This window comes from Amblyomma americanum, chromosome 4, assembly GCF_052857255.1.
Source record: "Amblyomma americanum isolate KBUSLIRL-KWMA chromosome 4, ASM5285725v1, whole genome shotgun sequence".
NCBI lineage: Eukaryota > Metazoa > Arthropoda > Arachnida > Ixodida > Ixodidae > Amblyomma > Amblyomma americanum.
The window spans coordinates 220,991,096-221,013,983 of NC_135500.1; the positions used below are offsets into that span (position 1 = coordinate 220,991,096).

The following is a 22,888-nucleotide window of genomic DNA, read 5'->3' on the forward strand; positions in this document are numbered from 1 at the left end:
GGCGCGGAAAAAGAAAGTGCACAAGAGAGGAAGGGGTTGCACAAATGGGCTTCGGATCCCCTTCGCGGAGGCCTCAATGTGCCTGGCTCGTTTTCGGAGAGCCGCGTAACGATGCAAACAACTGGCGGAGGCGGAAAAGCGGCACTGTGCGTCAGGGCAACGCGACATTTTAGCAACCTAGCTTGGCCGCAGGCAACGATGTTCTTTTAACGACTCTTGCTGCCTTCTCACGGGATGCAGCCTCAAGCACGCGTAGAGGAGAGAAACGTGCGTACATCCCAAGTGCGGCAATTTTCCTGCCAGTGCAGACCTTTCTAGAGCATTCCTCGCAGTCCGACGAGCGTCATCAATTTCACAAGGCATCTCCACTCTTCGTTGTAGTTCCGTCCCCATGACAAGTCATTCAGACGACGAGCAGCGGCTGCAGGCTTTTTTTTTTTTTTGCTAAGCCTTTGCCCGCCACATCGTGACGTTTACCTTTCGCCAGGACGAACAGCCGACGTCTTTCTTCTTAAACGAGTCAGAGATCGATGCCTACAGCTTCTATTGCCAACGGCAGCGCTACCCGAGCGGGAATTCAATTTTAGGAGCTTAATTTTGACTCCCTCACGGACATCGCATTTTGCTTCCATCGAAACTCGGCCGCCGCGGCCGGGATCGAAACAGCCGAGTGCTCCACTGAACAACGGCTTTTGCATTTTCATCGTATACGGCCAACTGTAGCGGACTGCATTTCTTGACAGGTGCTGCTTTGTCTTTATACATCTGCGGATCCTTCCTAGCGCTTCTAGGTATACAGAGATACTTGTGTACGTTGAACTCTGCGAGTCGGACTGTTTGTGGCTTGGAACCATGGCGATGCCACGTTTTTCAAACGCGCTGCTGGACCCCATAAACAAAGCCTGGCTTTTCGAAAGACAGGCTGTCGCGTGACACACATGAGCGCGAAATAGGGAGAGCGGCAACGCAGGAATGATGCGACAGTGGAAAGGTGTCCACGGGCGCCGCTCTATGTACGTGTATAGCTGATGAGTATACAGCGCTGCAGGCAGTTGCTGTAACACACAGCCGTGCGAGAGAAGCAAGCATCTTTTATACGTGCACCTGTCGCAAACGTAAGCGATACACTCGGGCCCTTTCGCGGCCGAGCGCGGCGTTCCACGCCTCCGTTAGATGGCGTTGCGCATACAAAAAAGAAGTAGCTGGGCTAGTGCCCTGCGAGATTTGGGGGCAGTCTCGAAGGCCATTGCGCCTCCGATATAGATGCGCCGAGAGCAAGCGCCGGCCGTAAAGTCGGCCGCGGGCAGTGTCCTCTATCATCCAGTTAGCTGTATATTATACTCTATGCCCGTATAGTGCTTTTTCACGCCGCCTACACTTGCAGGCATTGGCATCGGGTACAGAAGCACCGCCGCTGTGCCGATGGAGGAAGGAACCTGGGTCGGAGACGGGGAGTAGGAGAAGCGAGGGAAAACTGCATTCACATATTCCGCAAGTTCCGGAATTATGCATGCAACTTTTGCAACAAAACCGGACATGTCGAAACAGCTTGCATCGCAAAGCAACACCAACGCAGAAATGCTGCGCGTCAGATCGAGAAGCCGCAATACAAGCATGGAACAGTCGCCCAAGGGCCAGCACGGAACCTCAATTCCTGCAAGGATGCCCAAAGTGGCGCTGTCGGACTCTCGTGCAACACATTCGCTGATCATCAAGGAAACTCTGCGATCGGAGGTGGCCTACAAAACCCCTAGCAGGATCTTGAACCTTCACACGTGGTCAAGGGAGCACTTGAGCCTCGTTGCACAACTGAAGAACAAGCTCGGCGCAGGTCGAGGGATCACGTTCTTCCGCGGCATGTCACTGAACGCAGCGCGGGTTCTGGGTTCAGTGCACCGAACATCCGTCCGCAAGGCGTAAATCAAACGAAAGTCGTAACGCGCACCGAGCATACAGTGCTTCACTGCCTGATAAAAAGAGCACATGCGTGTTTTTTGATGAAAGACCTGATAAGCTACGCGAGATCACCAGTTCACATTGAGCTGGACCCAAAAGTCCCACTATGCTTTTGCATAGCTCGACCGCTTCCCCTTGCACCCAGACCAGCTGTCAAGCAAGAGTTGGATCGTTTGGAGCAACAGGACATACTACAACCTGTTCAACATTCCGATTGGGCGACACCCTTGGTGCTGGTTCAGAAAAAGTGTGGGTTAAGGCTGTGTGGCAATTACAGAAGCACGATAAATGCAGCGTCCGTGAAAGCCGCCTATCCGCTTCCAGCCACTGAGGAGGTGCTGGCCACACTCAGAGGTAGAACACTTTTCTCAATGCTCGATTTCCTTCAACCATATCAGCAACTTTCGATCACTGAAGACACAACAAAAGTACTGACCGTGAACACGATGAATGGAGTGTACGCAGTCAAAAGTCTTCCGTTCGGAATATCAGCAGCACCGGCGATATTCCAACGGCTCATGGAAACAACTCTCGTTGGAATTCCTGGCACCAGCGTGTACCTGCACGATATAATTGTGTGCACAGAAACGCCGCAGCAGCACTGTGAACGAATGGGGCGAGTGCTGTCGAGACTAAACAATACGAGCCTGCGACTACAGAAAGACAAATGTGTTCAGGCACACCGCATTGACGACTGAGGTGTGCATACAACTGGAGCGAAGGTTAAAGCCATCATGGATGCATCATCATCATCATCTACTACTAAAGACAATATTCATGAGCTCCATTTGCTACAAAAACGTGCCATCCGCATAATATGCACAACACCCTATTTAAGTCACACGCAGGAGATGTACAAACAGCTAAATATTGTGAGCGTAGAATCTATGTATGACTACAGACTTTCTAAGCAGTACAGATTAGAAAGAACTAAAGGGAATGGCACCTTGAGGTTGCTGGCAAATCTTGAAAAACACACTCTTATATACACAATGCGCAACCCAGATGAATGGAAATTGAGCAAATGCCGTACAGGATATGGAAGGCAAATGTTAAAATTTAGACTACCAACGTTGCTGAATGATTTCGCGAGGGGCAGAAATAGATTTTGACTCATTTCATCGAAGAGCCTGCGAAATATGTATAGGACTGAAATGTCACCACGTCTTAAATTTTGGAACTGTTTGCGTAATTACTTTTCCTCTTTTTTCCTTTTTTGCTGTGTTCTTTATTGCTGATGTCTTTGGATCATGCTGTACGTATGGGTAATCATGTGTACGTTTCACCATGTTAACTAATAATTTCATTACAGTGCGCTTTATTTTCATGTATGCTCATGTTTGACTTGTGTTTCTATTCTCATATCACACCCATTTTTTAATTCTTTATTTTTAACCACTGCAGCATGTAGCTGCACACTGCTTGCCATGTATTGGGGTACGGGCCTTAGTCGAGCCTTCTTCTGGCTTTTTGCCCGTGCTCCAAACATCCCTGAGATGTTGAATAAACATTGTATTGTATTGTATACAAGGTAACCAATTTTAAAGATAACTGTCGGGGTTCTGAGAGCTTACTAGAGTTAAAATGACTACCACGTTAAATTGAGACGCAAAAGGGGACAATTCGGCTTAAAATGTAGCTGGGACAGTTCGAAAGTATTATCGATAGTGCTATCTATATTAGTATCGATAGTACTATCGATAGTTTTTTTTTTACTACCGATAGTGCGATAGTGACACAACTATAGATAGTATCGATATTACTATCGATAGTCTTGCATCACTACAGGCAGCCAGCTCGGCTGCTCGCGTGGTCGCACTTCAGCCGTTTGCCGTGGCGTTGCCTAGCAACGACGCAGCCGCGCTCCAACAGATGGCGCCGCCGTCGCCGCTCGCTCCACCAGATGTGCTCCGCTGAGGTAGAGGGAGAGGAGGTGCATATATATATATTCGCTTCGCCTCAGTGTATTGTAGTCGTTATGGGGAGCCCGAAAGAGACGCAATTAACAACGACAGAACCAAGCGAGGAAGCGACAACGCGTTCAAGAGACGCCAGAAGAACGCGCCGCACGACTCGAGAAGCATCGTAACGAAGATGCGGCTAGAAGTAGTGTCATATCCCGGAGTGACTCTTCAACTGCGGAAGAGACCGGGACCCACCGCGGTGGCTCAGTGGTTAGGGCGCTCGGCTACTGATCGGAGCTCCCAGGTTCGAACCCGACCGCGGCGGCTGGTTTTTATGGAGGCAAAACGCTAAGGCGCCCGTGTGCTGTGCGATGTCAGTGCACGTTAAAGATCCCCATGCGGTCGAAATTATTCCAGAGCCCTCCACTGCGGCACCTCTTCCTTTCTTCTTTCACTCCCTCCTTTACCCTTCCCTTACGGCGCGGTTCAGGTGTCTAACGATATGTGAGACAGATAGTGTGCCATTTCCTTTCCCCAAAAACTAATTATTTTTATTTATGTAGTGGGAGCTACACTAGGCTACCAGTCGAGCATTTCGCGGTACAGGCGAGACGCCAGTTGTGCGCATGCGCCGTTACCATGGCAACCGGGGAGGAAGAGTGGGCGCACCACGCGCTTCGTCGTTTCCCTCCATCCTTTATCCTTTCCTTTACGGCACGGTTCGGGTGTCCACCGAGATATGTGAGACGGTTACTGTGCTTTGCGCGCTCGCGGCACCATCTGACATGACGTCACACCGCGTGGCTCGCCGCCGCCGCCGTTTGGTATGACGTCACACCGCGTTCATCACCCGAACCGCGCGTCGTCGTATTGGCAGCATTGCGTATAAAAAGTGGAGATGTAATCGGCGGCTGTATCGCAACACTTGATATGGATACACAGAAGGACAGTCCAGCCGCTTCTAAACGGCGGTATAGACAAGAGAACATTAACTCTTCCTATCCTGAGGTTGTCGCCTGGCAGTTGGCTACTCAACAAAGAGAGAATGAGTGTCAGAAGGCGAATAGAGCAGCGGAGACGCTTGAACAGAGAGAGGAACGCCTTTCCAGACGGAGACGCCAGACTGCCGAGCGTAACAGCCGCCGCATAGCTGCCGAGATGGAGCCTATGGAAGGAGTCAGTCAACGGCAACGAACCGAAGAGGATGTGAAGGCCTGTCGTGTGAATGATCGCACCATTCGAGTTCCCGAAAGTGCATCTGCGACCCGGACTTTTCAAGCGGACATGTCTCTCATTGCTAAACATACAGTGCCAACAACAATCCCAGCCAGGGAAACGTACCTTCCGCTACGTATATCCTGGCATAGTGGAGCTAAGCCACTGCCAATTTTTGTTATTAAGAGACCGGTTTGAGTTCCCGAGAGCGTCGGAAAGAGACGCTGCATAGACGAAGTGCCGAGGATACGAAGCTTTCGCAATTCAACTAGGGCTAACCAAAGCTAAACCACAGCCAATTTTTATTTCAGTTCCTGTTTTCCACTTGACATTTCGTCTTTTCGCCGTTCTCGTCTTTTCCCACGACAATGTTCACCTGTGGCAGCGTAAACTGCATGAGGAGACCAACAAAGTATTCGGGGAGGACGTTTAATAAATAGGGGTCAATTGCATCGCAATGGGGCGACACTAGCAGACGACAGAACGACGCTACACTCAGTACGTGCGGAGCCTCGTCTGCTCAGCTCTGTGTCGTCCCGTTGCGCATGCGTCGCCAACGCTGCTCTTTGTTATGATGCACCTTGTCGCGCTCTAAGGCCAAGTGGAAGAGAGAGAGAAAAACGTTTAATGCATAGAATGTGTGGGTGGGCCGTCATTCCAGGAGCTCATTGGCTTTTGCCGCCACTCTTGCCCGGTTCGCCAGCGAAAGCTGGTCCTCCGAATGTGGGCTGGACAGCGCCGCCTCCCAGTCCTCAGTTTTTGGGTTAATAGAGAGTTTTAGTTTCACGTACGTAGAGGGTTCACGCACGCAAACGTGAGAAGTCTACGTAGCCTGCACGTAGGTCGTTTGAAACCCTTATAGTTACACGTATACGCGAAGCACGCTGCGCGTTACGCCTAGCGTCACCTACTAAGAAACACAGACACTGGTTGTAGCCTAAATCATCCAAGACAAGTCTTTAAGCCAAGCCATTCATAGCGAGACCGTTGCTATGACGACGACCAACGCTACTTCGTCAGGCTTAGCAGCTGAAAAATCGCCCTTCTGTCTGAAAAACAAAAGCTATTTGTCGCTTGAAACCTTATGCGAGGGTAAGAATGGGAAAATCGAAGGCGAATACAGCAGTTTAGAACACCATATCGCCTCGAGGGATTAGCGACGAAGCTGTTATCGCTGTGAAGCGGCGGGCAGGGCGCCGCCATGTGTTTCAACGCTACGTACGCAAGCAACGTAAAGACCGCAACGTAAAAATCCGAATCTCACGTACGTACGTGAGACTCGCGCAGACCCTTTGCGTTCTGCGCATGCGCACTGGTCACCCGTAAGAGCTCTACGTACGTGAAGCCTCTACGTACGTGAAACAAACTCTCTAATGATTCTTGGTACAGCTGGGTTTTCCTCGTTTCATGTCGCTTATCACAAGCGCACAGCTAGTGTAAATCAACAACACAGCCATTCACATTTATTTACTGTATGTATAAACATTTGCCCAAAACACATTACAAATGCTTTTCCTGTCAGTCACTGTATATGTGTTCATTCTTACTATGCATTCACTGTATATACCTTCATGCATATTACTGCTCTCTTCATTGTTTCTTTTGTATAGAATTATCGTGACTAGCGCCGTGACCCATTATCGTGACCCATGGCGCCGGTGGGTCGTTTCCCCCCTTTTTCCGGGAGTTGTCTCCGTGGGAAGTCGAGAGGTGGTTAGGAAGCAAGCAACCTTGCCTCCTAACGGCAGTCAACGATACAGCCCGCACCTTGCTGTCGTGGTGTATACCTCACCCACGTAACGCGGGCCAGAGCAGGCTGAAGCCACTGAAGCAAGGAAGGCAGCAGTTAACCAAGAGCTGCACTGCAAATCACACAGTGCGCTGCACTGCAAATCACTGCACTAACCCCCAGACCTCGGTACAACGCAGAGCCCGAAAGCGGAGCCGCGCGCGTGAACGGTATCGCGTGGCGCACGGCCAACCGAAGGGTTCCATCGGCCGGGACACAACACGAGGGAATGAGCGGAGCTATTTGCGACACGGGACATCAGCAGCGATGACGGCTGTTAGATGTGGGGCTGCGATCCTGTAGCAGGAAACCGGTGTTGGGGGATTGCGCTTCGATCCCACCGCTGCCACCAGTTGTTAGATGCGGGCCCCTGGTTCGCCTGTGCCGTCTCTCGCCAAGGTCGGTGTCCCCGGGTTCCGGATCGGGAGACTGCTGTTGTGGGGGTGACGAAGAGATGAGAGGGGCTCCGAGGTGAAGAAGAGACTGAAAGGGGTTATTTACATTTTTACAAAGTTCGAAAGAGTGAATCGGGAGCTGGCTGATCACACGCCAGATCGTTGCTGAAATAGGGTCCGCTGTCCCCAGGTCCCTAGTTGGGGAATCTAGTTCATTAAAAATGCGTCGAATCACTGTGATGTAGATCACGTGTCCAGTCTTCAGGGTCCGCCTTCCAGGACGCCCCCAGCAACACACTCTTGCCACTTCTGGCAGATTATGGTCCACGCTGTCCAGGCTACAGTGATGAATAGCCCGAAGGGGGTCCCATGGCAGCGTCGAAGGTCAGTCACCTGCACCTCACAGCGGTAGCGTGGGAACAACCGGTTGCCACCGCAGTTTGCAGAAGGTTCCTCGTGGAGCGTGGGAACTAAAGGTTGCCACTGCAGTTTGCAGAAGGTTCCACGTATAAGGAAAAGCACAGTCTAAGACGAAGTTGTTTCCGAAGCACGAGGATTCCGGCGACGTTGGCTTAGTCAAGCGCGGCCGCATTTGCCACGGCTCATTTGCAGTCCCGCCGCTCGCAGGCTTCCCCGTCGTCCCCTCCGGGAGAAATATGTCCCAGGTGGGTCCGGCGTTGAGAACAAAAGACAGGTTCATCAAAGCCGTTCTCAGACAGCGGAGGGCCGTTTCACCCCGTAAACAGCGGGGGGGGGGGGGGGGGGGGGGGGGGGGGGAAGGTCCCTTGTAGACGCCACCACCTGCACTCGTGGCGCCGCAACCCCGTCGACGGCTCTTTGAAGCTTCTGTCGATTGATGACTCCCAGTGGCTTGAATATTCTTGTCATGTTGGCGTCTCCAAACGTAACACGGCCTTCCCTGCTATGGAGACAGGCGGACTCCTTCTCTGGGGGATTTTTCGCTCACGGCCAACGGCGCCAGATTTTCTGCGACACGAGCTCCTTAAGGCTGTCAAAATGAGTTATTTGGAAGGAAACTGAAAGGTCCTGTAATCAAGGGCCGTCATCTTTGGCGACAGCACGGGGAGAATATTTAGAATCTAACGTGCTGAGCGATCTTGTACGGCTACGATAGCCGCGAGGAGGATGCGCATATATGCGAAGGTCTCATGCTGATGAGGGTCGAACTTGTGTGGGAATGGAAGCCAGTTGTATACTTACCCTTATTTATCTCCGTGAATGAACGAGGCGCATCTCGCTCTTGGAGCCATCCAGAGGACTCCTTATGCACAATGCCTCTTTCTTCCGCCGTCTCCTTTCCTCTTAGTGGCCACGGCTACTGAGTACCCGGTTTCAGTCCCGGCCGCGAAGGGCGCATTGCGATGGAAGCGAAACGCAAAAGGCGTCGGTGCGCTCTGCGATGTCAGCATATACCTATCGTGGTCAAAATTACTCCGGAGCCCTCCGATACCGCTCCTCTTTCGTTCTCCCTTCACTCCCCCACCCCCTCTTCTCTCGCTGCGTGGCTGAGGGGTCCACCTAGAATTGAGACGGCTACTGCGCCTTTCCTATTTTTTTAAAGCCATTTTTTTCGCTCGCCATGTAGTTTCGCTTCACCGGCCGGACAAGCAGAGGGCCACTCTTCTCTGTCCTCAAAAGCAGTTTTCCGATGTGCAGACAGTGGCACCAGTTTAGCCCGAAACATAAGCGCACGGGGGCGGATATCTGGGCCGCCAAGTGAACCCACACTCCTTCAAAGAGGGGCGCGTGCCGGTCTGCACGTGTGTGACCAACACAACCCAACTCTGACTGACGAGGAGGAAGTGTTTGTCCTCCCGAAGCAAGCGCGGAAGTAGGCCGCACGCGGTTTATATTCGGTCACGGCCCCCTCACTCGCCCCGGCCCAGCTTACGGGCGCGCGGACTGAGCCGCCCGGCGGAAGACCAAGTGGTGTCGCCCCGCGGGACTGCCTGCTCTTGCGACCCTCGGAACGGCTTCGGCCACCGGCTGAACGCGAACGGCTGCGCTGGCGCACATGGGTCCTCCGCAAAACTCAGAGTCTTGGTCGGATTACTTTTTTTTTCAGGGCGACAGCGTTAAAAGCCTCGTTGTCCAGAAAATCCGGCGTGGGCGTTGTGAGCGAAAAATCGCGAGCATGGCTGTGGCTGCAGGTGCCCCCAACAGCTCCACAGCAGGCATGCAGGCGGGCCACCTAGGTCACGTGACCTTGCGGCGTCGTCACAACTTGCCTACCGTGGCAGTTAAATTGAAGACTGGTCGCTCGGGAAGGGTAACCTGGGCCGCACGTACCGAAACCGAAGTGAAAACCCAAGTGAAAGCGCACATTTGGCCGAACCACGCTAAATCGTCCGTCATCGTTTTTTCATTTTTTTTTCGTGGCGTATCAGCTACGGGGCTTGGAGAAGCTGAGACTGGAGAGTAGATCGCGCAACAATTATACGCGTCAAGGCTGAGCTCCGTGTACGCGAAAATTCTCGCCGTCGCGCGAAGCATTTCTGCCTCGGACCAGCACCAACAGGTCCTTCCCCTCCGAGGTCTGTCTTCACCTCAACAAGCGCGTCGTCTTGGTCATCGCCGCCGCCGTATTGCTTTGCTGTAGCTGTGAGGCAGACCCGCAACATTTAATTGCCGAGAACAATCTGCTAGCCGGCCACGGAGGGCTAACAACATTTGGAGCGCACTGCAGGCAAAGATGCGTGTGGAGCTGCGGGTGCCGGCGCTGGATCCACTGCGGCGCTTCAGCTGTGCAGAAACACTCGCGGCGCGTACTCGCACTTGCACATTATAGTTTGCTCACTGACAAGCAGACTGCGGTGGCAGTTTACGGGAGCCTTTTTACTAAGCCGGAGTGCGCAGGCACCGGACGAAAGTACACCTCCACCGTGAATCCGTGATGTAACTTCGCCTCCACAAGCATGCCGGCTGGGTCATGGCCGCTGATGTGGATTTCCCGCTTGTAACTACAAACGATCGATTATGTTCTGCTAACCTAGCTTGTTCTAGTCCTGTGTCCTTGGCTCCGAGAATTCGCGATACGAATCGCGTCGTCGTTCTGAAATCGCTGTTGCACATTTGAGGACAGCGTAACTTTCGATGGGCACTCTTCAAATATTAGGGGACCAAAACCTTAGACCGTAGTGAGAACGGTTGCGTATATTGGCGGTTTTTAGCGGAGACTAGCCGACTAGCGATCGAACGAGTTGTGCCACGAACGCGGTGTGATGCCTTTTTTTCGCTTTCTGAAGCAGAAATAGAGCACACTTTAATCGTTTCTCGCCACGCTGTTTCAGATTAAGCTCGCCTGTGGCTGGATTTCAACCGCGTGACTTTGGACCGATGTTCGGTTGCTGAGCGTGCCCATGAAACATGGCCCAATGGTTTGCCAGCATCATGCGTACTTTTTCTGCAGCACTCAGCCCCAACAGAGATTCGCTTTGCTTCAACGGCTCCGTATCCTTTCACTCCCGGCAACAGCAACAACAGCTGGACGTAATTCGTCGACCGATGCGCGCGGTGGGTGACGTGCTTGGAAAGAGTCGTTGCTCTCACCTTCCACGATCAGTCACCGTCATGCGATGGCGGTGCCGTGATTACGGCGCGTGCGTTGAGCGCGGCTTCGGCGTCAGGCTGCCATGCGTCCGCGCATTTGGGGGGAGGAGGAAGCGGGGCCTTTTCCGGCGCTCGCGGTTGTTTTCCTTCGGGCGAACACGTACTCCGTTGGGCTTTTCTCTGCCGCTCTCGTCGTCGCTCGCTCTGCGTAGCCCAGAGCAAAATAAGCGCGAAGGGGGAGCCAGGAGCACTAGGAAGCAAAGGCGGTTAGCTGTCGTCCGTTATCGGTTTCAGGTTCAAGCAGAGATTAGCGTAGCAGTGTTGCGACTGAGCACGCGACAACAGCACACAGATAAGGAAAGTTTTTCACCCGTAGCAGGAAGCGCCAGCAGATATCTCGTCAACACTGGATGAAGGGATGCCTATCTGGCCTTGTAATTGCCGCAGCTGCGAGTTGCCCAGGTGCAGAAAAATCACGCGATCGCCTGATGAGCGTGTTGGAAATGGATTATCCAAAGTGAACGAAGCAGTATCTCAGCTTGGTGACCCGGGGCTCCACACATGCGCGCGTGACCTGCTGTGACCTTTCCTTGACGTAAAAACGTTGTCGGAGCTCGTTCGTAGGTTTGGAACGGATGGTGGTTTGGTCTTGTGAGGTTAAACGTCCCAGAGCCTCAGGCTGTGAAGGACACCGTAGCCAGTGCGACCACCTGGAGTACCTTGACGTGCGTGGTTGTCGCGCAGTGCGCGGGCCTCTAGCATATCGCCTCGTCGAAATGCGACCGCCACGGACGGGATCGAACCCGCGTCTTTCGGGTGAGAGCAACGTAATCACTGAGCCACTGCAGCGGCCTTTGGACGACTGAGCTGCAGAGGTGCTCTATGGTGTCTCTTACTTGTATTGTTTGTTGTCTCCTTAAAGTTTCGCTCTCTTCGTCTCTGTTCCCTCTAGCAGCGTGTTGTGCGTATTTGATTCCTCCTCGTTATTAACAAATATTGAACTTTGTTAGATGCGTCGCTTATTCTATCAGAAACTGCCTCATATATCGACTTGGGAAATGGCTGGATTGTACAGTTGCAAGTACTCTTTTCGCCGAACCTTTAACTTATGCTTCAGCCCTCCCACCAGCTGAGTGCTGCACACGGGATCTGTCATGCTCATGAAGTTTTCGAAAGATGGCAAAATTCATGGAAAAATTCTGTGTCATTTGATGTGAACCTACGCCATAGTTCCCATGCATCAGGGACATTTCTGCGAGTGCTCCTCCTCTCCTTCCCGCCTCAGCAAATCAGTACAGAATGGGCACCGTGAACGGAGAGGCTCGCGAGGTATGGCTGAAACGCAGCTGGCACCCGGGAATTCGCGCAGCAATCTACAGATATGGCCACACTGGTATAGAATTATAGTTAATGTTAATGTGCGACCAAAACAGTATTCGTGTGTATGCATTTTTAACCTGGTAGAACAGCCAGAAAATGTAAGGCCAGAACAATAGATAAAAAAAATTGCTGTGGATTAGCCCAGCTAATCAAGGATACACAAAGCGAAAACGAGACTGCGGTCTCCACTGACCCACGGAGCCGGTTGGGCACCTTTCCTGTCGTGAAAATGAACGACCTTTGCAATGTTGTCAACGCCAATGAACTCTATGGACGCCGTTGGCTCACTTGTTTTGTTTGGCTTTTGAGGAAAGGAAATGACACAGTAACCGTCTCACATATCTCGGTGGACACGCGAACTGCGCCGTAAAGGAAGGGATACGGGGGGGGGGGGAGGAGGGATAGAGGAAAGAGAAAACTGAAAATTTAAGTTGAATTTTGAGTAAAGGCGCGGCGCTGCGCAGCGGCGGAACACCTGTGGCTCGGCGCAACTAGTGGCGCATGCGCAGTAGTGGCTAGGGAGCGAGAGAGAGAGAAAATTGGCAGTGGCTTAGGTCGGCTATGCCAGAATATACGTAGCGAACGCTAAGGCATAGCATGCTTAGCCTTGGTCAATCTCGATTGCAAGTCCAGGTTAGTCTGGTTGTCTATAGCTATGTTATTGTCGCATTAAGGACGACACAGCTGTGGTTGCGGCGCACGTGAGCTCCCCTTTTCAACCCTCCGACATGCGATCAGGCGTGCGACGCAGCTGGCGAAGCGAGAGGAGGCGAGTGCAACGAGGAACGCGGTGTGACGTCATATTAAACGGCGGCGGTGGCGAGCCGCGCGGTGTGACGTCATGCCAGATGACGCGGCGAGCGCGCAAAGCACAGTAACCGTCCCACATATCTAGGTGGACACCCGAACAGCGCCGTAAAGGAAGGGAGGAAAGGAAAGAGAAAACTGAAAATTGAATAATTTGTTTTTGGGGAAAGGCAATGGCGCAGTATCTGTCCCATATATCATTGGACACCTGAACCGCGCCGTAAGGGGAGGGATACAGGAAGGGTCGAAAGAAGGAAGGAAGAAAGAGGTGCCGTTGTGGTGGGCTCCGGAATAATTTTGGACCACCTGGGGATCTTTAACGTACACTGACATCGCACAGCACACGGGCGCCTTAGCGTTTTTCGTCCATAAAAACGCAGCCGCCGCGGTCGGGTTCCAGCCCGGGAACTCCGGATCAGTAGCCGAGCGCCCTAACCACTCAGCCACCGCGGCGGGTCTGAAAATTGAAAGTTGCTCGGCTAATGATCCGGAGTTCCCGGGTTCGAACCCGACCGCGGCGGCTGCGTTTTTATGGAGGCAAAACGCTAAGGTGCCCGTGTGCTGTGCCATGTCAGTGCACGTTAAAGATCACCAGGTGGTTGAAATTATTCAGGAGCCCCCCACTACGGCACCTCTTTCTTCATTTCTTATTTCACTCCCTCCTTTATCCAGTCTCTTACGGCGCGGTTCAGGTGTCCAACGATATATGCGACAGATACTGCGCCATTTCCGTTCCCCCCAAACCAATTATTATTATCATTTTGAGGAAGGGCGCGGCGCTGCGCAGCAGCGGAACACCCGTGGCTCGGCGCTACTAGTGGCGCATGCGCAGTTGTGACTAGGGAGCGAGAGAGAGAAATGCGCCGTGTGTCGTCACTGCTACTCACGCATGCGCAGCACGGCTCTCCAGGAATCACGCGTAACTGCTCAACCTGCGGCCACTAAAGCGTTCGCTTGAAAATATATATTCAGGTCGCTAATCTGTGCACCAAGCGTCTACCAAACAGTGAAATACTGAAATAGCGGGTGGTCGAAATTGTTCCGGAGCCCTCCGCTACGGCACCTATTCCTTCCTTTCTTCTTACACTCCCTCTTTTATCCCTTCCCTTACGGCGCGGTACGGGTGTCGGCCGATATGTGAGACAGATACTGCGCCATTCCTTTTCCCCAAAAACCACTTTTATTAGTTTTTCAGTTCAGAAAACGATCGAGTATTGCGGAGGCGCTGAATTATTCAGTTTTGTCCTGTGCCAGTAGTGAACAGAGCGCTGTTCGGGATGCGCTAATCTGCAAGGGAAAATAATGAGTCTTTCGTCAGACAGTGCATCTAATTTTCCACTTTCAGCCAGGTATCAACAAACGACCATGCTCGCAGCTCAGCAGTAATGAGTGCCGTAGCGAGATATGCACAGTCTGCTAGTGCGGCTGTTCAAACGTCTGGATAGCTTTGCTTTTCTTCGTCGTCTCGTGTATTTTGTTGCGAAAGCAACACTACGCCAGCCTGCTTGGCTCGTCGCGCGGTCGCACTTCAGCCGTATGCCGTGGCCCACGAACGACCTTGAGCCGCCTAGCAACGCCGCAGCCGCGCTCTAACAGATGGCGTCGCCGTCGACGCCGCTGCAGTGCCGTCACCGCTCGCTCCACCAGATGTGCTCCGCTTGGGTAGAGGGTGAGGAGGTGTCGCCTCGCGGGGAGTATATATATATATATATATATATATATATATATATATATATATATATATATATATATATATATATATATATATATATATATATATATATATATTAGCAGACAAGGTAAAGGAAATGAGGGGCTCGTTTGACAAACATATTAAGGAAGCCAACAGTCACCGAAACCAAGGTGCACTCAGTGCGTTCTAGTCGTTATGGAGAGCGCGAAAGAGACGCAACAACGACAGAACGATGCGAGGAAGAGACAACGCGCTCAAGAGACGCCAGAAGAACGCGCCGCACTACTCAAGAAACGTCGTAACGAAGATGCGGCTAGAAGTCGTGCCACATCCCGCGGAGTGACTCTTCAACTGCGGAAGAGACCGGTTTGAGTTCTCGAGAGCGTCGGAATGAGACGCTGCGTAGACGACGTGCCGAGGAAACGAAGCTTTTGAAATCCAGCCAGGGTTAACCAGAGCTAAAGCACAGCCAATTTTTTTTTTAAACACTGAACAAAATTTTCAAAACCTCGCATGACCGTGACGCGAAAGAGGCGAACAGTCTTTCAAAGCGCCGAATCAACATCTAAACGCTAAGCTTAAAACAGAGTTGTAGAAATGCCCGAGTTGTTTTTAAACTTAAGCTGTCAATCAACTGACGCACCAAAATTCCTAAGCACTGGAATTTCGAAAATAATTCTTTATCATGTAGTTGTAAAGAGAAGCGTTTGACTTGACGGCTTCATTGTGATATATCGTGATATACCAAGTGTTTGTCGGCGAACAGCTGTCAGTGCAGCGAGATAAAATTGTCACAATGCCATTCCGAGGCCCCAGGCAGAGAGAAAAAAAATAATAATTGGTTTTGGGGGGAAAGGAAAATGGCGCAGTATCTGTCTCGTATATCGTTGGACACCTGAACCGCGCCGTAAGGGAAGGGGTAAAGGAGGGAGTGAAAGAAGAAAGGAAGAAGAGGTGCCGTAGTGGAGGGCTCCGGAATAATTTCGACCACCTGGGGATCTTTAACGTGCACTGACATCGCACAGCACACGGGTGCCTTGGCGTTTTTCCTCCATAAAAGCGCAGCCGCCGCGGTCGGGTTCGAACCCGGGAACTCCGGATCAGTAGTCGAGCGCCCTAACCACTGAGCCACCGCGGCGGGGGTAGAGAGAAAAATTAAACAGATACATTTTCACGTTGTCGACAAATACTTGTTCAAAATTCCTTAACATTCCTGGCATCGTCCTGAAGGGGAGCACGCGGAGAATTGGTCCGTGCGTCTGGCGCCAAGTCTGCAAAGGCCGTGCTTGTGGCGCTGCTTTAGACCCGGGTCCAGGCGCATTATAACACAGGCGCGCTTTCTTATGTCGTATCATAGCAGGCCATTATATGTTTGCATGCGCATCGCGTTAGGCACATACCGAGCGTCGCCAGTATATGGAATGCTATGAGCCACTCTTGCAGAATGCTCTCAACATTGGAATAGGCGCAAAAAGCGTTTTCATTGTCAGATGTAGACCTACTCTTGAGGAACAAAAAAAAAATCACTCTTCGGGAATAGGGGCGAATTTATGGGTCCCTCTTGGAAGGGGTATTCCATTGAAACATCTATGGCTTCAACTTTTTGGCTAAAAAATAAAGGGGGGGGGCGGGCTTCGGCATTGTTTTCCTATGTAAAATTTACCTTACAAATTCGCCCTGTAGCGCACCGACCGTAAGAATGCGCTGACCACGTCGTTCAGTAAGGCACATTCGATCTTGCTGCAGAACATGTTCCCGTGTGGAAATGGCGTTTCAGAAACTCAAAAAACATACAAAGGCCCTTCTGTGTGTAGATGGCTCAAAAACATGTTACTGCGTCAGCGAAGCTGCTGTGCAGAAGGACTCAACGGGTTGTACCAAAACAAAGAATTGGAAACCCTCTTCTACTGCACTTCCAACAACACCTTTATTAGACAGTGAGACGCGCATTGTCGATTGGCTCGACCTAGAGAAGAACTGCTCCCGAGGTCAGCCCATGTGGAATTGCGCTCGTTTTAAAATTTCACAACAAATGATTGGATATCAAGAAATCAAAGGTGCAGCAACTGTCTCACTTCTGGGGTCAAATGATTGTCGTTTTAAAAGCGATTCTCCGAAGTTACACATTCTAAATAGCGAATCGGACACGCTCACCTAGCACTCTGCTTGCTTTTAGAAGCACAAGTAGTAGTAGTAAGTGGTTTTTTTTTATTAAAATACTAATAAAAAGGAAGGAAAAGATTTTTGCTAGCCCCGGCATCTACCATCGATACTGAAGCACCTGGGCTGGGGCAGTGGAAATAAAGGATAGCAGGCACAATGGAGAAATGAAATGAAAGAGGTGAGGGGACAGGAAGAGAGGATAGGGGTAGAGGTAATATACACAAACTATTTACGCAATAAGAAATGTGTCTAGGTTGTGCGCGTGATTAGTTCATGATGGGGCAATACAAACACACGCGCACAGCACTATGCTGACTACAACTGGAGTGAGGCGTCCAGTTGTCAATCGTGCAAGGTAGAACTCGCGGAGCGTTCGGTCACTTCGTGTAAATACCTGGCGGAGAACAGACGGGACAGAAGTACCATTGCCCGAATGCGAGCTCTGTATAGTGGTCCGCCTTCAGCGGTTCGTGTCCTTTTAATCTGCCCGTTTTATAAAACTCATTGCCGCGCTCATTTTGCAAAATATTACAACTACCGTATACCATTCCATCCTTCCCCGTTATTTGTACTGTGAGATGTCAGTGCACGTTAAAGATCCGCAGGTGGTCGAAATTATTCCGGAGCCCTCCACTACGGCACCTCTTTCTTCCTTTCTTCTTTCACTCTCTCCTTTATCCCTTCCCTTATAGCGCGGTTCAGGTGTCCAACGATATGGGACAGATACTGCGCCATTTCCTTCCCCCCCCCCCGAAAAAAAATTATTAAAATCAATTATTATTTCCTTTGTTCGGGCATAGCGTGTTGAAAGTGCACCAGACAAGGGGCACCGTAGCCAAGCCAGGCGGGAGGGAACTTCTCGCCCACTTGCTTGTGGCAGGACATACCAGTAAGCTCGTTACTCTGCCTTGTCCGATTTGCACGTCGTGGTTTCATTCTGGCCCTTTACACTGAGTTGGAAGTCTCGTTTAATTCTGTCTTATAGGCCACATCACTAAATCACATTTTCACCTTGTATACCGAGAAGAGCCCGATTCAGCAAACATTGGTTTAGCACTCTTGGACCGAAGTCCCCCTGTCTAGTAGAAATCAAGATGAAGAAATGGGCTTCGGCGGGGCATGTAATGCGAAGGCCAGATAACCGGTGGGTATAACGGACTGGATTCCGAGAGAAGGCAAGCGTAGCAGGTTAGGTGGGCGGACGAGATTAGGAAGTGTGCGGGGATAGGAGGGCGAAGTAGAGATTTAGGGCACAGTCAGACTGGGGTTGATGCCCTTGCGCCAATAAACTCCTGACAGACCGGACCAAACCGAACAAGCCCGGACTTTCAGTTAATGTTTGGATGCGCCACAGTCGAAGTTTGAACATTGTCAGTGCAACGCTTAGCACTGCGCAGATCTTCCGTACAGTCACAGCGTGAAAGACAGGACAAGAGAGGACGACAGAACACAGCGCTGACTGTCATAATCAGTCATAAATGAATGCGTAGCCATAAACAGGAGCAGAAAAGAGCTAACACGGGAAACCATTGAAGCTAGGGAGATAAGAAACCTGAGAGATGGTTGGTCAGCACCCCTTGTGTTTCGCTATGACTGAGGACGGAGATGATGTTTCCTGGTGGCGCGAACGAAACCTGCAAGTGGGGACTGCGATGTATTCACGTTCTCGCAGTGTACAGGGAGCCGTATACTGCTTTGAAGAGAACGCAGTTAGCGCATGGTGGTGACCTCTTCGCTTTGTCCTGTCTGAACGAGCGCTGCTTTTCGTCATGGCACTCGAACTCGCCCAAATAGCTGCCCTCATGCTACCCTGTAAACAGGCGGTGAATAGCATTGGCGAGATCAATCAATCAAGCAATCAATCAATCCAGTGTTTTATTTTCTCTGTAATAGAGAAGACAGGACTAAAAGCTCGCAAGCTTGACTGAGGTCCTACCCTCTTTTTCAACTTGGCGGTACAGCAGGCAAACGGCAAGATATTTTTACACATTAACAGAAAGTAGAGGTACAAAATAGAAAATATTAGGTAAAAAGCAGCGCTATTCATTGCAGCACACTCACAAAAAAGAATAACAGGCTATGAGAAAAATAATAGTGTGATTTTAAAATGCGTACAATATCAGCTCATACACTTGTTTAGGAAAAATTGCTTAATAATGTAATTTGAATGTTCGAAAGGGAAAAACGATTCTTGTTTTAATTATTTAATAATACTGGCGCAGTGTAACAGATAGACTGTTCGATGTAATATGTTCTAGGAGTCGGCACTAACCACATTTCTTTGTTTTGTTTGCGGAATATGGGTATTTCTTAACAAGCTCTGCCAAATAACCAATATAATTTTCATCACTGCGTGAAGAAAATTTGTAGCTTATTAAAAGTCTGTAATCGTATAAAGCAAACACTGGAATGATTTCATATTTCAAAAAGAGGTCATGTGTGGGTGAACAGCATGGTACACCAGCAATGCACCGTACAGCTCTTTTTGAAGAAGGCGCAGCCTGGACAAATTACTGGCACCCATAGTGGCCCAAACGGTACAACAATATTGTAGGTGAGATAGAACTAAGGAGTAAACAACAGCTGGTGTTATTAAATTAGTGTTAACATTTGTAATCAATACATTCAATAAAGGTGCACTTTCTAAAGTCATTCGCGTCGGCTTTGGTATCACGGTAAAGAAACCGTTCGCGGCCATTAAAGCCTGCAGTTCTTTTTGCGGTTGAATAGTTCAGAGCACATTTATGTTGATATCACCGCCTAGAACCATATCTTCAGATTGATCAGATGCATAACTAAAAATCGTTTCAAGGAATTCGGAAAAACGACTTCGTAGCGTGAGCACTTCGTAATCAGCAGTTGTTATGTATTCTGCGACCATTTCACAAGATAGTTTCAGCAGAAGCGCTACGTCGCCTCCCCTGTTTTGTAGCGATAGCTACACTACGCCAGCCACCTCGCGAGGTCAGCGTGGCTGCGTGCTGAGCCGTGGCACCACCGCTCCGCCAGCTGTGTGCATGCGCGGAGTGACGTCATAGCTCGCAGCTGGTGCGCGCGCCGCGCGCCTCTCCGCTGCGCCGACAGCGGAGCAGACGCCGCCCGCCTCGTCAGTTGTGCGCATGCTCGGATTGACGTCAGAGCCCGCAGCTGGTGTGCGCGCCTCGCGCCTACATTACGCTAACATGTCCAGCCTTCAGCGTGGCGACTGTTAGAGAAGATTCATTTTGTTACCGAAGGTGATCGCAACTGTTTTAGTGAAATAAATTTTCATTTGACATGCGATACTCCATTCACAGAACAGTGAAAACACCTTGTTCAGTTCCCGTTGATCATGGGCGTTAGAAACGTTTCGATAAAGCACGCAGTCATCGTCATATAGGCGTAACCTCACTGCGGTGTCATTAATAACATTTGCTACATCATTAATGAAAGTTATGAATAATAGAGGCCCAAGCACCGATCCTTGGGTCACACCTGAAGTTAGTGACTGACGGTGACTGTGCATGCTTGAAAGCGACGAACAGGGATCTCAAGTATAAGTAGTCGGTTATCCAGTCGAGTAACTTACTGCCGTTAAATATGGTACATACTTGTCGTAATCTACTGTCACACTGTCAGCATGGTTTTCGATCCGGTTTTTCCATTGTCACTCAGCTCATTGAATTTACTGATGACATAGCTTGCGCATTAAATAACCGCGATCAAATCGATGCAATATTTATAGATTATTCCAAAGCATTTGACATGGTCTGCCATAACAAGCTTCTTCGTGAATAATGTGCTCAAGAAGCTTGCACCAAATAGAAACTAGAGAAATCGGTCTGTAATTACTAATTTGTTGTTTATCGCCCGATTTAAACACCGGGATGACATTGGCAATTTTCCAACCCTGGGGAACGGAGGATGTGTCCAGTTATTTATTGAAAATGACTATAATATAACGGACACTCCATTCCGAGTACCTCTTTAAGAACATATTAGGTATGGCGACTAATCCCGCACTTCTAGTTGTGTAAATTTTTAATAACAGATTGTGAACCCCAGCGTAACTTACTTCGAGGCTGGGTACCTGGTGTTCCGAGCTATGAATGAAAGGAGTATTGGTACTATCATCAAGATTAAAGGCAGAGTGAAAGTAGCTATTAAAGCCTTCAGAAATGGTTACGGGATCAGCGCAAGGCTGATGGTTGATAATGAAGGATACAGAGTCATGGGAAGAGGTTAATATAATTTCGATATAATTTTCTAATAAACAGAGCCACAATCCCTCCTTTAGCAAACTGTCTGTCGTTTGTGATAACCGAGTAATCTGGAGGCAAAAATTCTACATCTGATAATAGAGTTGTCCAACCATGTTTTATTGCGCAAATAATTGACGGACTGTAGCTCTCTACAAGCCAATTGAAATCTTCAACCTTATTAAGCAAGCTTTGAGCATTTATGTTAGAAAGAGTTAGTTTCTGCTCATTAACGAGTCACCCTGTGTTCGTAGGCACTGCAGCACGTGGAGCCTTAACAAGCCTTTTGCAAACATCATCCCAAGTGTAACGAACACTGTCGACTATCAGGGAATCGTACTGCAATCTATACTTATCTGCTTCTTTGCGGATATCAGCCGAATTGTCCCAGAGAGCCTTTCGAATTTGCCGTACACGCTCAGAAAAGTCTTCACTTATGTACGTATCAGATCTTTTTATTTTTGTGGCGTTTTTAAGGATTGAAAGCTTGGTTCTAAAGTCTAGAAGTTTAAAAATTGCAGGTCGCGTATTTTCATTTCTTTGTGTGTCAAGCCTGCGACAGCGTTCAATACATCCACATTGGATTCCAAGTTTGGAAGACAGCAACTCTGATACAGAAGTTAATAGCTCTTCAGAAGTTTCTGTTGATGGTTCCTTCAAGCCGTAGATGATTAAGTTATTCCTAGGGCATCGGTTAATTTCCAGGTCATCGCTTTTGCGGCCAAGTTTGGTGATGACATCTTCAAGGTTCTCAACGGTTTTCTCAAGATCATGAACGCGCTGAGGAGCGTCGTTTGCAGTTGAGGCCAACGCCTCTATGTGCGTAATACGCTGTTCAAAACAAGCCATTCTAAAGTGGAGCGCGGAAAGCTCTGCGTTCATTCGTGCTTGTCCGGCTAGCAGCTCTGTTAGCATTTCCTCTGACTTTGGGCCTGGATTAGTCGCGACATCGCCGGGCAGTTGCAACAGAACTCTTAAGGAATGCAGTACACAAGAAAAAATACACACGAAGTGCTGAGGGTCTGGCAGCACCAATAAGAAACGATTATCGCTCCTATAACATTTGAAAGCGTAATTGTGGCCAAGCTGCAAAATGAAGCACGCATGTTTCCAAGAACCGTTGGCCATGTCGCTGCCAGACCCACTGAAGAGGATTGGCCGGTGCGTCGCTTTTATGTCCCACCGGGTCCGTGTCGATGACGTTCGGGTGTTGTGCCATGCGCAGTTGAGACAGGCGAGATCGACGAGAGATTAGGATATGGGTGCATTGTCATCTATCGGTTGACAGCAAGAACTGAACGGAGGGCCAGTGAGGGGGCAGTTTCCGCGAAGGAAGCTTGAAGAAGAAACGTTGCCCAGGATGTATGGGCCAGCGATGCTTGTGGCTATCTGCAAAATGAAGCACACGTGTTTCCAAGAACCGTTTGACATTCCGCTGCCAGACTCACTGCATTTTCTTTGCATTTGCCGCTCCGAATAGTTTTTTTGATGGCAGGACTCATATGCTCATTGATGAAGATAGGGGTCTTTGTCTTGGGTTCAAGTTCAATGTTATCTGATGATATCCTCTGTTTTCGAGCTTTCTCAAGAAAGGAGTCACGGGATGATCTACGAGTAAGCTGGACCACTATATTTGGAGCATCTGCATTTCCCTTTGTTCGAACACGTTGACAGACCTCGATGTAATCACTTTCAAGGGACATTTCAGTGGCCTTTGCAATCTTTTTTTTTTGTGATTTCCATGACGTCGTCATCCTGCACCTTCGGTAAACCTTTCA

The 22,888-nt window shown here is 49.9% G+C and overlaps 1 protein-coding gene across 2 annotated transcripts in view; it reads left to right on the top strand.

Moving 5' to 3' along the window:
- The window catches only part of LOC144129425 (uncharacterized), a 78,880-nt gene that overhangs the window by 22,231 nt on the left and 33,761 nt on the right, over nucleotides 1-22,888 (top strand). Inside the window, exon 1 of one of the 2 annotated variants that reach the window (XM_077663571.1) lies at nucleotides 11,510-11,645. The exons of the other annotated variant lie outside the window; for it this stretch is intronic. Coding sequence (XP_077519697.1) covers nucleotides 11,606-11,645 — 40 coding nt within the window. The 5' untranslated portion in view covers nucleotides 11,510-11,605. Of the gene's footprint in view, nucleotides 1-11,509; nucleotides 11,646-22,888 lie in introns of those variants that run through there. 2 annotated transcript variants of the gene reach the window in all.